Below are 16,725 nucleotides of genomic sequence, written 5' to 3' on the forward strand. Positions count from 1 at the left end.
TTGAGGGGTTGGGGTGCTTAGGCTTTGGGGGGGTGGTGACTCTGGGTATTTTTAGTTTTTGGGGGTGGGAGGGCTCGGGTGATTAGGGTTTGGGGGAGGGGAAGGGGTCAGGGTTTAGGTTTTAGGGGTGGGTTGGGGGTTGGGAGTTCATTATTCCAAACTCGTTGTTAAGCCATGGGTGCTTGAACCACTCGTGGTTTCGACATATAACCGGTTAGCAGTGGTAAAGTGCGCAGAGTCCTAAAACCAGCAAAAACAGTGTCAGAAAAGTGGAGGGAGGCAGGCAAAAAGTTGCAGGATGACCACCCTAAGGCTGTCAGGTCTAACACTCACCATCTCTGGTGGTTCTCAGCACAGCCAGGACGCCATAAGACTGAATACTAAGAAGTGTGAAAAAAGAAAAAACAAGGCAGCAAGCTTTTCATTCTATGCACCGATGATCTGGAACAACACCCCGGTACCCATCAGGACTACCCCAAAACAACTCCGGTTTAAAGAGTTAAAAGCTCATCTCTTTGAAGAACACTCCTTCACAATGCACTAACTACCCACAACCCAGCTTCCTCTCCTATTGCTCTTTGACGTTATCCTTGTCTTTGATCATGTGCAGCAGTCTGCTGCCTTTCAGCTAGGTTAGTGCTATAGAAGTACCAAATACATCCATCCATACATATGTGATTCTTCGGTGGGCAATATAGGGGAATATGGTGATTTTTGTGATCGCTAAGTAGGATTTGCTTGAGCAAAATGCATTTATTCCAAAAGCTTTTTGGTAAATCCTAAGAAAGGACAGGCTCAGTTATCTCAACTTTCTATAAGTCTTTCTTAAACAGTTTAAACATTTATTACAGTTTACGTTCATCTGCATAAGCCTAATTTGCTATTTAAGACATTAATTTAGAATGTTTGCTATCTGTTGCTCATTTGAGACTGTTACCATCAAGCACAAAAAGACTGATTTTTCTGTATAGTTAAACAGCTGTAACTAACCATTGTTTTGCATGTTTTAATGCAGGTATGTACCCTTCGGTATCATGTTCCTGGTTGCCAGCAAAATAGTGGAAATGGATGACATTGTCCTCTTAGTGACCAGTCTTGGAAAGTATATTGTTGCTTCTATCCTAGGCCACCTCATACACGGAGGATTAGTTCTGCCACTTATTTATTTTGCTATTACAAGGAACAATCCATTCAAATTTCTTGCAGGACTTATAACACCTTTTGCAACAGCTTTTGCAACGTGCTCCAGGTTAGTTATTTTCCTTATTTGTAAATAATAAAACACATTTATTAGCCCTCTGCTTAAAACACGGCGTGATTGTTATTTCCTAATTGTATAGAGCACAATCTGCCATTATTGTGCTCCCACAGGGCTTATTTTCAACAGTGAAGTACATTTTGATATTCCATGTGAAGATTTACTTTTAGTCCGTCCTTTTCCCTTCTGAGCACACCCCTCTGTGTGTTTGTGATTTTAGGCTTGCGGCCCACTTATAAAGGTGTCCATTCCAGGCTTGCTGTATAATGAGACAGACAACTTATTATTGTTCTCTTATTATGATGAAAAACTTAAAATAGAACTGTTTTCATACCATTCTAGCTCGTGTGGTTCGGGCTTTCTATTCAGGGTCTGGCTTTGTAGCCAACAGCAATTGGAATCCTAGCATTTGTAGTTTGTAGCTTGCAATTTGTCTGACCACTGGCAATCGCTCAGGGCAACATCCCAATCCATTGTTCTTTTACCCACTATGCCACCTAAGTTTGTGCCCAGCCATATGCAAATCAGTCTTGATCCTGCTCCAGTAGTAACAGTCCAGCCCGAACTCTCAGGCCAGGTCTCGCCTGAACCAGAATACAAACAACCCAGAACCGGTTTCACATCTTCTGTGTGTTTGATGTACCGCCTAAGTGGCAAGGGTTTGCCCAGATGATGGTCCTGTGCCACTGGAACCAAGCTAAACCAGACTGACGAGACCCAATCAAGGCAAAACTGGTCTTAGGTTGCTTATGTTCTGTTTCATTGAGGATCTGGCCTGGCAGTTACGAATAGACTATTCCTGTTGGAGCAGGATCAAGACTGATGTGCATATGGCTTGGTGCAAACTGAGATGTCATGGTGAGCAAATGAAAAATGGGTTGGAATGCTACCCTGAGCGATTGCCAGTGATTAGACAAATTGCAAGCACTCCTTCCATCACCTTTGAGTTTTTTAAGTAGCAACTTATGACCAGATCTGGGTTCCGTGCTCCCTGTGCTACTGCAACCAAGCTACACTGATTGATGAGCCCCCAGCGAGGTTTAAATGGTCTTTGATTGTTTGTGCTCTGGTGCAGGGAAGACCTGGCCTGGAACTATGGGCTGGACTGTTCCTATTGGAGCAGGGTGGATAGATTTATTGCAAATATTCCTCCCGTTACTTTTTGTTTGTTTATTGACTAAAATGTAACATGCTTACATGAGGCCCTTCTGATGCTATGTAAATCTTTTCCCAAAGAAATACTTTTTAAACTGCTGTGAGAGACATATTTTTGGTGGGTGCTCCGAATAGTACAAGTGCTCAAAAAAAGATCCTATTAATAACGTATCCAAAACATTGTGGGTCAAATTAAATGCATCATTTTTACTCGGCTGTTATGTGGACCCAAGTAATGAAGATTGCCATGAGCCAGTCCTAGTTTTCCCTCAAGTAGTTCTTTGTATACTGGAAATTGATGGGTGTATATTTCCCATTGAAAATGTGGTGATATGAGCCTCAACATGTTAAGAGTCATTGTCAAAATAATCACTTTTGTGACACAGTTGCTAATTGACAAATAGAAAAGCAGTCAGTGTCCATGCTAATGTTAATTTTTTTAAGTAATGTAATTCTAAGTAGCGCTCAAACCCTTTGAGCCAATAACCAAACTGTCTCACAATGCAAGATGCCCCGTTGGGGGGACATATTTCATATTAAATTATTATGACATAATGTACACATACAAATGTCTTTATAGTTTAATAAAAACACAATATACACATGTTGAAATATATCATAAAATGTATATCTTTTCCCCTCTCGGATTGTTTACTTCCCAAATTCAGTTAGAGTTCAACCTATATAATCCTGTGGTTGATATGTTCCAAGGTTTTGGTAATCTCAATAAAATAACTACTTTCCACGCCCTCCTTTTTGAATATGGATTAAGGTATTCTTTTTGTAGAAGTGTATCATTACAATATGCAAAAGATGTGCCTCCAGATACATTTCTTCTCATAGCTCTATGTGGAGTACTAAAGGACAGTACATACAACGTATGGAAAGGTTTATTTTGGTGATGTGCATTGCTAATTGATTATCGTTACCTGTACCACGCAGTGAAGTTCTGCTTCTATACTCGTATACTTGCTGATGGTGTGTTGATCCTTCTTCTTCCATTCTAGCTCTGCTACTCTACCCTCAATGATAAAGTGTATTGAAGAGAACAATGGGGTAGACAAGAGAATCAGCCGCTTTATTCTACCCATTGGGGCCACTGTAAACATGGATGGAGCTGCGATCTTCCAGTGTATGGCTGCAGTATTTATTGCCCAACTAAACAACGTGGATCTAAATGCAGGGCAGATATTTACTATCCTGTAAGTCTTTGTTTACAATAGCCATCATCTCTTTTATTACCCGACATAGATATGTCAGTGTTGGCAGGTTTCATTTTGGTTTTCTGTGGATGTTTTTATCAGTATTAAGTACATCCAAGTATGATTTTCCCAAAGTGGACTTACAGATTTAAAGAAAAGAAGTATAAGTCCTACGCATGGGTCAGTGACATAGCAGGAAGGAAAGCAGGCAGGTTGTATTGCTGAACCGATGAATATATGTGACACTGTGTTGTTCAGATTAGAACTCTGTGGATCTGATTCACAAATGGATTGTCAGTGTAATTTTGTGAAAGTGTTTCTAGATTTACAAACTGGAATAAATGCCTTTCCTATGTGGCAAGGGAAGCAAAACGTCCCAAACTTTGTAGGGACGTTTGAGAATGAAAAATGTTGTAGCGAACGTAACAGAAAGTTTCAGTTCTACTAAGTACTCGGAGGCAAGGATTAGGCTTTATTTCTCTCACAGGAGCCATTAACTTCATTATGTGAACAAACTTCAAACAACTACATTTCCCATAATGCTCATGCGCAGTCCACAGCTCTTCCAATCAGGTCGCCTCTCCCTCCATAAACGATGGTGTAGACTATCTAGCCTCCTCTTTCTTCAAGCGAACAGAGCCATTGCGGGAAGTCACTCCTGTTTTGCTGACTCCGTACCTGAAACAAAATAGAAAGGTAAGCCCTCTACATTTACCTGACAGTTAATCCAACTATCCATAACCAATTGTCATACTACAAAGTATCAACAAGTTATAAATTCCAGTTATGTTAATCGATAACCATTAACAAAGGTAGTTTGGGGGAGGGAATCATGAGTATTAAACAAATGGACGGCCTAATCCTCATGAACGAGTATTTAATAAAATTGAAAATTTCTGTGACCTTAGCTAGGAAATTTTTCATTCTATGTCAGGACCAGAGGCGAGGATTAGGCTAGTTTAAAGCTTGTCCACCACCCAAGTCACCAGGTTCGAAATTGGCCTAAAATAGAACGTTTTGAAGGTCGATTCAGAAGACCAATCTGCAGCGTTAAGGATGTCTTCCAATCTAGCTCCCAGGGAAAAAGCCTTAGAAGCTGTGGCTCCTCTTACCGAATGAGCCCCAAAACGTGAGGTGTCAATGCCAGCTTCATGCAAGGCCCATCTAAGCCACCTGGCAATAGTACGGGAGGACACTGCTTTGTGCAGTTAAAATTGTTCTCCCAAAGGACAAAATTCTTCCGTCATAGTCTCATAAGCCTTGATTGCTTTTACCACACACAGTTTTAGGACATCTGGAAATGCTGGATACATTACAATCCTAGAATTGGTCTTAGTACGTCGTGAGATATGAAAAGTAACCCTATTGGGGGTAAACACTCTACCTGTTAATTCCAGTTCTCACACGTCCAAAACTCGTCTGCAGGAAATGAGGCATAACAACGTAGCTAACTTGGCCAACAATTGTTTCCTTGACAGATATTTGTTAGAAGGCCATGATTTAAAGAAACGCAAGATTTTGTTGACATCCCACAAAGTGGAGTACCTTGGTGTATGGGGAGTAGACAACCGAATGCCCCTCAAGAGCTTACACACCATTGGGTATTCACCCACTGGGTCACCATCCACAGGTTGATGGCCTGATGATGTAGCCTTCCGGAAATTATTAATCGACCGATAGGCCATGCTTTTGGAGGCTAAAGACACTAGAAAATGTAAGATTTGCACAACATCTGCCCCCATGGGATCCAAATCCTGTTGGATGCACCAACCCAGCTATCGAGACAACGGTGAACAGTATTGTTTGGATGTACTGTCTGCCCAGGCTTTGGCAAGTAAAGAGGCGGCTTCATTTGAAAGTCCTGTAACATTTTCCATCGGTCCCTGTAATCCAACAGGCCATGAGAGTCAAGAAGCCTGAGAGGTGTAGAGGAGGCTGATTGCCCGCTGGATCCCTTAGCAGATCTGGAAACAGGGGTAGAAGGATTGGAAAATTCCAAGAAAGTTCCATCAGAAGGAGACACCAAACTTGAGACCTCCAGACCAGGGTGATCACCAGCACATCCACCTTCTGCCACTGGACCTGCACAGCCAATCTCGTGATCATCAAAAATGATAAAAGGCGTACCCCTTCCTCGAACTCCAGTCCTGGAGAAATGCATTGGTCGCTGTTGCCTGGGGATCCGGACGCCAGCTGCAATACCTCTCCAGCTGGAAGTCCAGACGGGAAATGAAGAGATCCATGGAAAATGGACCCCTAAGATCCCAGATCTGTCTGAAAACTTCCGGTTTAAGTCTCCAGAGACTGGTGTCCTTCCAGTGGCGGAAATTCCAGTCTGCCACTTGCCAGGTTGGAGAGCATCCGGGACCTCTTTCCCCCCAAGTGATTGACATAGCTGACCGCTGCTACCTTGTCCATCTTGTGGAGGACACAACAATAGGCCTTGTCTTTGGTCCAACATTTCACCACGAAGGAACCTGCCAATAATTCCAGGCAGTTGATATTTAGATCTTGCACTTCTCATGACCGTTCTTCCCAACTCAGCGTGCTGGCATCTGATTCTGTGACCAGATCGGGTTGGGAGCCAAAGATGGCCCGGCCATTCCAGGCCTCCATATGCGAAATCCACCACTGAATTTCCTCCTTCGCCTCTGCCGAAAAAGGCAACTGTTGAGCATATATAAGACCACGCCAAAGATGCGAGATCTTCAGGTGCTGTAATTCCCAGAAGTGCAAAGGGCCGGGAAAATTGACTTTATGGAGGATGAAAGGAGACCCACAATTCGAGCCAATTGGAGTAAAGAAATGTGGGTTTTGGAAAGCATCCTCCTCATCACGTGTCTTATCTTCATGATGGAAGACTGAGGGAGGCCTTTACCAAATCTATTATGAATCCAAGGAACTCCATTGACTGAGAAGGAATAAGGGAGGACTTATTTACGTTCACAATGAAGCCCAGTGACTCCAGTAACGAAATGGTCAGTTGGAGATGATGAACCAGGCGTGTTGGGCATTGATTGAGGAGTAGAATGTCATCCATATAGACGATCAGATGCACCCCCGGGACCTGAGGTGTTTGACCACCGGTTTTAACAACTTGGTGAAACACAATGGAGCAGAAAGTCCGAAAGGAAGGGATGTGAATTTGAAAATCCGTTCCCTCCACTGGAACTGTAGGAAACACCTGTGCAAAGGAAATATGGGAACCGTGAAGTAGGCGTCTTTCAAGTCTAAGCGGACCATCTAATCTGAAACTTGGAGCATATCCCTTAGGAGGTGGGTTCCCTCCATCTTAAAGTGGCGGTAGACGAGCCACTCGTTGAATTGTTTTAAGTTGATAATAGGGCGCTGCACCTCCCCCCTCCACTAAAAACAGGTTTCTGAGTAAACCCGAGGAGTGTAATCTGGACTGAATGACCACCCCTTTCTCTACTAGCTGTGAGCTCTCCTGATCTACCAGCCGCTGTTGTTCCTGTGAAAAAAACTAGGGCCCTTGGCCTCTGTGTTTGGACGGGCACTTAATAAAATTCTATCTGGAAGCCTTTTACGGTTTGGAGGACCCAAGCATCTGATGAAAGAGCCTCCCAGTTGTGCCGAAAGAGTGCAAAAAAGCCCCAGAACTTCTCCCCTACTGAGCTCTGTTCTTTTACCTCGAGGATTGTTGTAGGAGGCAGAATTCCTCTTTCCGCCTGTGATACCTCGTTGATGTGGGAGCTCCTCGTGGGATAGAAGTTCCCGAATCTGGACGGGTCTTGCCACTGACGTAGAGAGTTCCCCTAACTTGAGGTCAATTTTGATTAAGAGAGATTGTCTCCTTTCCGAGGAAATCACGCCATTAGCATTTCCAAGAATGATAAAAGCACTCTGAGCCCAATTGAATTTTGCTTCTGGGCAAATGATCGAACCAGACACCTTGGCCTGCCACATTGAGGAGCTTATCCTGGCAAGCGCGCCAGGAGCGATCTATACCTTTTTTGTTGTCCCTTGCAAACTTCGCCAAGAAAGTGGCCATCTTCGCGTCTATCTCTGGCGTAAGGGCTACTTTGCCCTCCAGGGAAGGTCTAGGGCATTCTGCCTGAAGGCAGTTTTTCACTTCCTTATCAGGTGGTTTGCGTAACCAGCCCGCTATGTATGAAGCCACCTTTGGCGCAGGTCACCATTCCGAAGAACGAGGGTGGAGGAGCTCATCCAGATCGAGCATGTCATTGTACGGATTTGGCTCTTCGTTAGCTTCAATAGATTTAGAGGGTGGACGCCATGGCCTACTAAGGTCTATGTTGCCATCCGAAGTGTTGGGGAGTTATCCCATCCGTTGGAGTTTTGTAGAGTGGGGATGAGGGAGCATCTCCCGAAGCACCTGGAGCATCAAATCTGGGGGAAAGGACTGGGAATCAATAAAGGCCTTTTTTAAAGGTCCACATCCACCCCTGCCTCCTACACATGTTTGCGTTTAGCAAGAGCTTTTGTCGCAGGTGGCTGCCTCAGACGCTGGGAGGCCAAAGGCCCATTGGGGTCTTCCCTTTGATCGAGGGTTTTTTGGCATTACTCCTGTAGTTAACTATTTTCCTCTCCAGAGGCGCCACCAGCTGTGTAACTGCCTAAAATATGGAGGCATCCATGACCAGGCAGAACTGGTCATCGTTAGGGAGGTAGGTAATATCATCCTCCTCAGTAAAAGTGTCTGACACTTCATAGAAGTAAATAGTGGTGTCAGCACACCAACTTAATAGGATTTAGAAACTGGCAATAAATCCAGATATTGTAAATATACACACTTCTTTCTCTCCCAGGGGTAATTTAGGAGCTCAGCTCTCAGATTTATTGTGCACAGAGGCACTGGTGAAGTAGGCCGGAAGAGGCCTGGGACGACCCCTTGATATATGGGGTTATTCCACCTGGGAAGCGTCCCTTACGAGTATAAATTTATAGCTTTATCTGCGTCGCAGGTGTAACTCAAGGCGGTGGCTCTGCTCTTTCACAAAAAATGGCCAAAATAAAAAATTCACCCCGTGAGTACTGCCACGGTCGGACGCTTCACTCTGGAACGCAGAATGAAAGTGATGAGCTGGCCGCTGGGAGGCTGAGCGCGTAAGGCGCGCAGAGAAGTGCGAGCCCCATTGCGGTCTGACAGCCAGCCTCGCACCAGAGCCGGGCCGATAATGAGGGAGCAGCCGCGTAGGAACGAAAATGTTCCCGCTGCCATGTTGACCTGAAATAGTAAAGCAACACAAGAAACTAAATAAAACAAAACAAGTGGGCGGCGACACCAGCAGTCCGCTCTTTCCGACTGCTCTTGTTTTGTTTTTCCAGAGAAAAAATAGAAAGAAATGCTAGGCACTTTTCTGTTGCTGCTATGAGCAGTGAAGAAAGAGGAGGCTAGTTAGTCTCCACCACCGTTTATGGAGGGCAAGGCGACCTTATTGGAAGAGCTGTGGACTGCCCATGAGCATCACGGGAGATGTAGTTGTTTTAAGTTTGTTGAGCATTCACATAATGAAGTTAATGGCTGCTGTGAGAGAAATAAAGCCCAATCCTCGCCTCCTGCCCTGACATAGAATGTGTTTCTCTAAGTGGAAAATGTTCCCCTGTTGAAAAGATAAAGAAAAAATGCAATTTCACTGCTGCACTGAATTTCCCAATGCAGAATTGTACTGGAAGGTAAGGTAAGAAATGTATTGTGTTTATTAAATCATGTACAATTAACCCCTTCGCTGCAAGGCCTTTTCCCCCTCCTGTGCCAGGCCTTTTTTTGGCTATTTGGGGCATTTCCCGCTTAGGCCCTCATAACTTTTTGTCTACATAAGCTAGCCAAGCCAAATTTGCGTCCTTTTTTTCCAACATCCTAGGGATTCTAGAGTTACCCATACTTTGTGGGTTCCCCTGAAGGAGGCCAAGAAATTAGCCAAAATACAGTGAAAATGTCATTTTTTTCAAACAAATGGGAAAAAGTGGCTGCAGAAGAAGGCTTGTGGTTTTTTCCCTGAAAATGGCATCAACAATAGGTTTGTGGTGCTAAAATCACCAGCTTCCCAGCTTTCAGGAACAGGCAGACTTGAATCAGAAAACCCAATTTTTCAACACATATTTGGCATTTTACTGGGACATACCCCATTTTTTAACGATTTTTTTGTGCTTTCAGCCTCCTTCCAGTCAGTGACAGAAATGGGCGTGAAACCAATGCTGGATCCCAGAAACCTAAACATTCCTGAAAAGTAGGCAAAATTCTGAATTCAGCAAGGGGTAATTTGTGTAGATCCTACAAGGGTTTCCTACAGAAAATAACAACTGAAAAAGAAAAATATTGAAATTGAGGTGAAAAAAACAGCAATTTTTCTCTACGTTTTACTCTCTATCTTTTTCCTGCAATGTCAGATTTTTGAAAGCAATATACAGTTACGTCTGCTGGACTCTTCTGGTTGTGGGGATATATAGGGCTTGTAGGTTCATCAAGAACCCTAGGTACCCAGAGGCAATAAATGAGCTGCACCCTGCAGTGCATTTTCATTCTATACCGGCTATACAGCAATTAATTTGCTGAAATATAAAGAGTGAAAAATAGCTATCAAGAAAACCTTTGTATTTCCTAAATGGGCACAAGATAAGGTGTTGAGGAGCAGTGGTTATTTGCACATCTCTGAATTCCAGGGTGACCATACTACCATGTGAATTACAGGGCATTTCTCAAATAGACGTCTTTTTTACACACTCTCTTCTATTTGGAAGGAAAAAATGTAGGGAAAGACAAGGGGCAATAACACTTGTTTTGCTATTCTATGTTCCCCCAAGTCTCCCGATAAAAATGATACCTCACTTGTGTGGGAAGGCCTAGCTCCCGCAACAGGAAATGCCCCTAAACACAACGTGGACACATCACAATTTTTGACAGAAAACAGGTGTTTTTTGCAAAGTGCCGACCTGTAGATTTTGGCCTCTAGCTCAACCTGCACCTAGGGAAACCTACCAAACCTGTGCATTTATTTAAACTAGAGACCTAGGGGAATCCAAGATGGGGTGACTTGTGGGGCCCTGACCAGGTTCTGTTACCCAGAATCCTTTGCAAACCTCAAAATTTGGCTAAAAAAACAAGTTTTACTCACATTTCAGTGACAGAAAGTTCTGGAATCTGAGAGGAGCCACAAATTTCCTTCCACCCAGCGTTCCCCTAAGTCTCCCGATAAAAATGATACCTCACTTGTGTGGGTAGGCCTAGCGCCCGTGACAGGAAATGCCCCAAAACACAACGTGGACACATCACATTTTTTGGAAGAAAACAGAGGTGTTTTTTGCAAAGTGCCTACGTGTAGATTTTGGCCTCTAGCTCAGCCGGCACCTAGGGAAACCTACCAAACCTGTGCATTTTTGAAAACTAGAGACCTAGGGGAATCCAAGATGGGGTGACTTGTGGGGCTCTGACCAGGTTCTGTTACCCAGAATCCTTTGCAAACCTCAAAATCGGGCTAAAAAAAACACATTTTCCTCACATTTCGGTGACAGAAAGTTCTGGAATCTGAGAGGAGCCACAAATTTCCTTCCACTCAGCGTTCCCCCAAGTCTCTTGATAAAAATGGTACCTCACTTGTGTGGGTAGGCCTAGCGCCCACAAAAGGAAATGGCCCAAAACACAACGTGGACACTTCACAATTCTTCACAAAAAACAGAGGTGTTTTTTGCAAAGTGCCTACCTGTGGATTTTGGCCTCTAGCTCAGCCGGCCCCAGGGGGGGTAGAAATGGCCTAAAATAAATTTGCCCCCTCACCACCCCAACGCCTCCCCGGGAGCGACCCTTGCCTACGGGGTCGCTCCCCTTCCGTGACATTGGCGCAAAAAAAAAATCCCCGGTGCCCAGTGGTTTCTGCCCCCTTGGGGGCATATTGACCTAAAATCGGCCGATCTGCCCCCAAGGGGGGCAGAAATTATCTAAATACAATTTGCCCCCCAGGGGAGCGACCCTTGCCTAATGGGTCGCTCCCCATCTCTAAAAATAAAATAAAAAAAAAACCACAAAATAAAATGTGCCCGGGCGCCTAGAGGTTTCTGCCTGGGGGCAGATCGGCCTAAAATAAATTCCCCCTCCCCCCCTGGGAGCGACCCTTGCCTACGGGGTCGCTCCCCCTGCGTGACATTGGTGCAAAAAAAGAAAATCCCCGGTGCCTAGTGGTTTTTGCCCCCCTTGGGGGCAGATTGGCATAGCAAAAATCGGCTGATCTGCCCCCAAAGCGGGCAGAAATGGCCTAAATACAATTTTCCCCTCCAGGGGAGCGACCCTTGTCCAAGGGGTCGCTCCCCATCTGTAAAACAAAAAAAAATAATCCCCGGTGCCTAGTGGTTTCTGTCCCCCTTGGGGGCAGATTGGCCTCATAAAAATAGCCCAATCTGCCCCCAAGGGGGGCAGAAATGGCCTAAATATAATTTGCCCCCTAGGGGAGCGACCATTGCCTAAGGGGTCGCTCCCCACCTCCAAACAAAACAAAAAGAAAAAAAAAATAATAATGATCCATGGTGCCTAGAGGTTTCTCCCCCCACCCCCCTCCTCTTTCCCCCCCCCCCCACCGGGAGCGACCCTTGCACAAGGGGTCGCTCCCTTACGTCAGTTTCATACAAAAAAAGAAAATCCCAGGTGTCTAGTGGGCGTTTCAAACGCCGGATTGCATGCAATCCGGCTTTTGAAACGCTCAGAGAGACTTCAAAGGGAAGGAAATTCCTTTCCTTCCCTTTGAAGCCTCTCTGGGCCTCTCCCACGTGATAGAAAGAGAAATTCTTTGCATTTCTCTTTTGATCGTGCTGGAAGCTCAGCTTGGGAGGAGGCCTTGTGACAAACCAGCGCGCAATCGCAAGCTGACGTCACGGGGGTGGGGGCGGTCAGGGATGGAAGGGGAAAGGCTTCCCCTTCCATCCCTGCCTTGGGGGGTGGGTGGGGAGCACATGGGGGGAGCGCTAGCACTCCCCCAGTTCCCGGGTGCAGGACGAGGTGATCTCGTCCAAGGCACCCGGGAACCGGTGCCCTGGACGAGATCACCTCGTCCAGGGCACCGTAGGGGTTAAAGAATCTCAAAAAAAAAATTCATAATAAAATAAGATTTTGTGCAAAACTAGACATCAGCTAGCTGCATGTACAACATTAAAAAAAACTGTTAATCACAGCCTTCATTTCAGTGTAAAAATAAACAAAACATAACCACTATGACGATAGTCAGTAGATTCTGAGACTTCTGATTCCACTTTACGGCCAGTTCAAAAACAACTGGACTAGAGAACTAAGGCCCTCATTCTGACCCTGGCGGTCCTAAACCGCCAGGGCCGCGGGCAACGGAAGCACCGCCAACAGGCTGGCGGTGCTTCATTGCCCATTCTTTACCGCCGCGGTCAGAAAAGGGGATCCAGCGGTTTCCCGCCGGAATACCCCTGGCAGGGCTGAACCTCCATGGCGGCGCTGCAAGCAGCGCCGCCATGGGGATTCCGACCCCCTTCCCGCCAGCCTGTTTCTGGTGGTTTTGACCGCCAGGAACAGGATGGCGGGAACGGGTGTCGTGGGGCCCCTGGGGGGCCCTGCACTGCCCATGCCACTGGCATGGGCAGTGCAGGGGCCCCCTAACAGGGCCCCAGCATGATTTTCACTGTCTGCATAGCAGACAATGAAAATCGTGACGGGTGCAAGTGCACCCGTTGCACCCCTGCAACACCGCTGGCTCCATTCGGAGCCGGCCTCTGTGTTGCAGGGCCTTTCCCGCTGGGCCAGCGGGCGCTCCTTTGGCGGGCGCCCACCGGCCCAGCAGGAAAGCCAGAATGGCCTCCGCGGTCTTTTGACCGCGGAGCGGCCAAATGGCGGTGACCGCATGGCGGGCGGCTACCGCTGGCGTCAGAATGACCGCCTAAATATTCTGTACTTTTCCCCTTTAAATCTGAAGTCTATTGTTGCACAGATGGTACAACCTGACTCTAACAAAAATCGGCTGAAAATTTTTTAACAAAGCTAGGCCGATTCAGGTAGTAAACAGTGGCCTCTAGTGATTTTAACACATAGAAACCCCACAGGAGACTGACTGAATCATTTGTTTCCAGGTATATACAAAATGACTGAATCATTTGTTTCCAGGCATATTAGCGTATATACCGAACTATCTTGAAGTTTGCGTTTTCATAAAATGACGGAAGTATTACATTTCAAGAATAGACTAGTTGCTTGGCTGCAGTTTTCAAAAAGGATTTACATTACGGTGTTTTTATTTTAAAACAAAATCTTGGTTAGCTAGGTGATATTCTTGTATCACTTAACCCATTTAGTTTCCAGCAGGAGACCTTAACTTTAATTTGCAGCCAATGGCATTTATAAAAAAAGAGCACTTTCAATGTATTCTCTTCAAACAGTGTTCAGAGTCAAAATATAAATATTTTTCTAGTGTATTTTCTAGTTGCCGAAAAAGGCAACAACACACACATACACACACCAGAGTTGGGATCCTTGTCGAATACACTGCTGCGGGGACCGGGCTCGGACGTGTCCTCCCATTAGCAGCTAAAAACTGTTTTATAACTTTGTTGATTTGTACACTCCTGGTTGACAATTTGGCGGTCTGACACGTTTAGTTTCTGAACTATAACAATCCTAATTTACACTGTTATATATTTAGTGGATAGTAAGTCAATTGTCCATTTAAATGTATGTTTTAGAAAAACATGAACTTTTTTTGTTGGTTTATCTTCAGTTTTTTCACTTTCTTCACATCCTGCAATTGGGTTAGTTGTCCGTCCTTCCAGACCCATTGGAGTCATATATAATAAAAGTAGGAGACCAGCACAGCCTAGGTGCCTCACCTGAGTGTGAGCAATTATTGTGCAAAACCATCATTTAAATCCAGAACAGCTGTCGTATCGCCCAAATGTATTGAAAGTAACATGGATGCCAGTTTGCTCCCTCGTTTAAGCCTATTTGTGAGCTCTGTTTCAGCCCTCATCCATTTGAAAGTTTAACTCCAAGCCAAATCTTCGAGTCCAATAACATGCAAAAATGATTGAGGGTAATTTAGCTCAAAGTCTGTTCTGGTCTACGATGTGAACATTTCCACAGTGGAGGGAATAATAAGGCACAAAAAAGTCACATGGCTTGCTTCTCATGAGTGCGCCTGCAAACATGCAAGTAGCTCAGCTTTGCAGACTTACCACTGAGAAGATTTGTGAATTCAAAAAAAGCATGTTCAGGCGGGAGGATAAATCAAGAAAAGTTTTATTTTTTAAATGATTTGGGCCCTGTGTATTTACTGTGCTCTTTATTTTGAATGAGGCCCCTGACTAGGCGAATATGTAATTGACCATTTTTTATATCAAGCTAAATACTTGCAATTTTACAGTTTCTAAGTAGTTTCTAATTATTCATTAACTTCACATGGGCTAGTCATATAATCAAATATCATTGTTAAAGCCTCAGTTCATTTTAAGAGCCAACCATTGTAATTCAGGTCAACATCAGTTGTGTAATCTTTAGGCCAAATGTGACACATAAGGTATGGTTGTTTATGCTTATGGGCCTTTGTGTGGGTAATAATGGATTTAATAATTTCTCCTTCTCATGATGTACTTAGTGTCCTTCTTCAGAGTCAAACAGGTAAAACATGGTGTTGTATTTTTTATTATGTGAGGTCTGTGGCAGTGTCCTTGAAGGTCTCTCTCTTTGTCCAATACCTCTGTAAAGCGATAACCTGTGTTCAACTGTCTTATTTTATTACCAAAAGTGAAAAGTGTTACCAAATACTTCTGATGTAAAACACATCTCAATATCTCATATCGACTATCCTTATAACAACCCTCACCTAACATTCAGATGTGATATTTTATGTTGATTACATCAATACTCATTCCAGAGCGCATCTGTGAATCTTCCTAGTATACCGAGGCACACTCAAATACACAGCAAAATAACTAATATTACAGATCAGCAGTATCTAGACATGAAATCTCCTAATTTAGAACATAGAATTCAGGAGGTGGAGCCAAATTTATAAGTGTAAAATTACTGTCAGTAACTCTTCAAAACCAACGTAGAGGTCTCCAGCACTGGAGTGGACTTTTTTCTGTGGTAAAGTATAAGCAAAGATAAAAAAAGTTTATTAAACTTAAAATAAATTGTAGAAATATCTAAAAGTTAAATATTAACATAAAATAATTTTAAAATATTTTTAAACCTAAAACACATAAAGCAAGTTACAGAATTGTTATCTAAAAAGTGTAGTAAAAATAAGTAATTCAGACTTATTGAGTTAATGTATTATTATTTATTGAACAATTTATTTAAAAAAAAACAACATTCAGTAACATTTTTATTTAAAATGCATTGAGTAATAAAAGTTATGTATAGAATTAATTTGAATTCATTTTTTTCACAGAACAATAAGTAACACTTATGTTAAAAAGTGTATTAAAAATTCATAATATTTATTTTTCTGACTATTTGTAAGCATTAAATATAATTTATATGTATTTATTGAAAGTCAAAAAAGTTGCTGTATTTTAACAATATTATTCTGGGGTTTTAATTTGCCCCTGTTATTTTCTATAAACGTGTGTTGCTGTCCAGTAGTTGCACAAAAGCAACAATCTGCCAACTCTGTAATTCAATAGTGGTATAGTTCATCAATATTCATACTTAGATTCTCTTATCGGAGCCACCACATAGAATAACCCATGGAACAGAATAACATTTTCTGAAAGAAAAAAAAAATATTTGAAAGTTCATTTGATACCGCATTTATTTTAACATGTATATGTTAATTTCCATACATGTATATTTTTAGAAAAATGAACTTAGACACAAAACTACTCAAAACCAAAACCTATTCATAACAAACGTAATACTCTCTTAGCAGTCACAACCTCACCCCTCATGCTAAAATCCAAAGCCTCCCACTCAGCCTTATCACAGCCATACTTTATCCATTCTGTTAGAAATGGGGACTCTAGTTGGCAGTCGGTTTGCACCCTCTCAAATAGGGACCCTCACTCTAGTCAGGATAAGAGAGATACCCTCTAAGATAGCCCCTGCTCACCCCCTTGGTAGCTTGCCACAAGCAGTCAGGCTTACCTCAGAAGAAATTAGTAAAGTATTTGCACATAACACAC

At 43.6% G+C, this 16,725-nt stretch overlaps 1 protein-coding gene across 2 annotated transcripts in view; it reads left to right on the forward strand.

Annotated features, from left to right (window-relative positions):
- Positions 1–16,725, forward strand: part of SLC1A4 (solute carrier family 1 member 4) — a 190,171-nt gene that overhangs the window by 121,367 nt on the left and 52,079 nt on the right. For both annotated transcript variants that reach the window (XM_069234254.1, XM_069234255.1), the window contains exons 5-6: positions 1,016–1,249; positions 3,421–3,615. In XM_069234254.1, coding sequence (XP_069090355.1) covers positions 1,016–1,249; positions 3,421–3,615 — 429 coding nt within the window. The remainder of the gene's footprint in view (positions 1–1,015; positions 1,250–3,420; positions 3,616–16,725) is intronic.

Source organism: Pleurodeles waltl, chromosome 5 (assembly GCF_031143425.1).
Source record: "Pleurodeles waltl isolate 20211129_DDA chromosome 5, aPleWal1.hap1.20221129, whole genome shotgun sequence".
Taxonomy (NCBI): Eukaryota; Metazoa; Chordata; class Amphibia; order Caudata; family Salamandridae; genus Pleurodeles; species Pleurodeles waltl.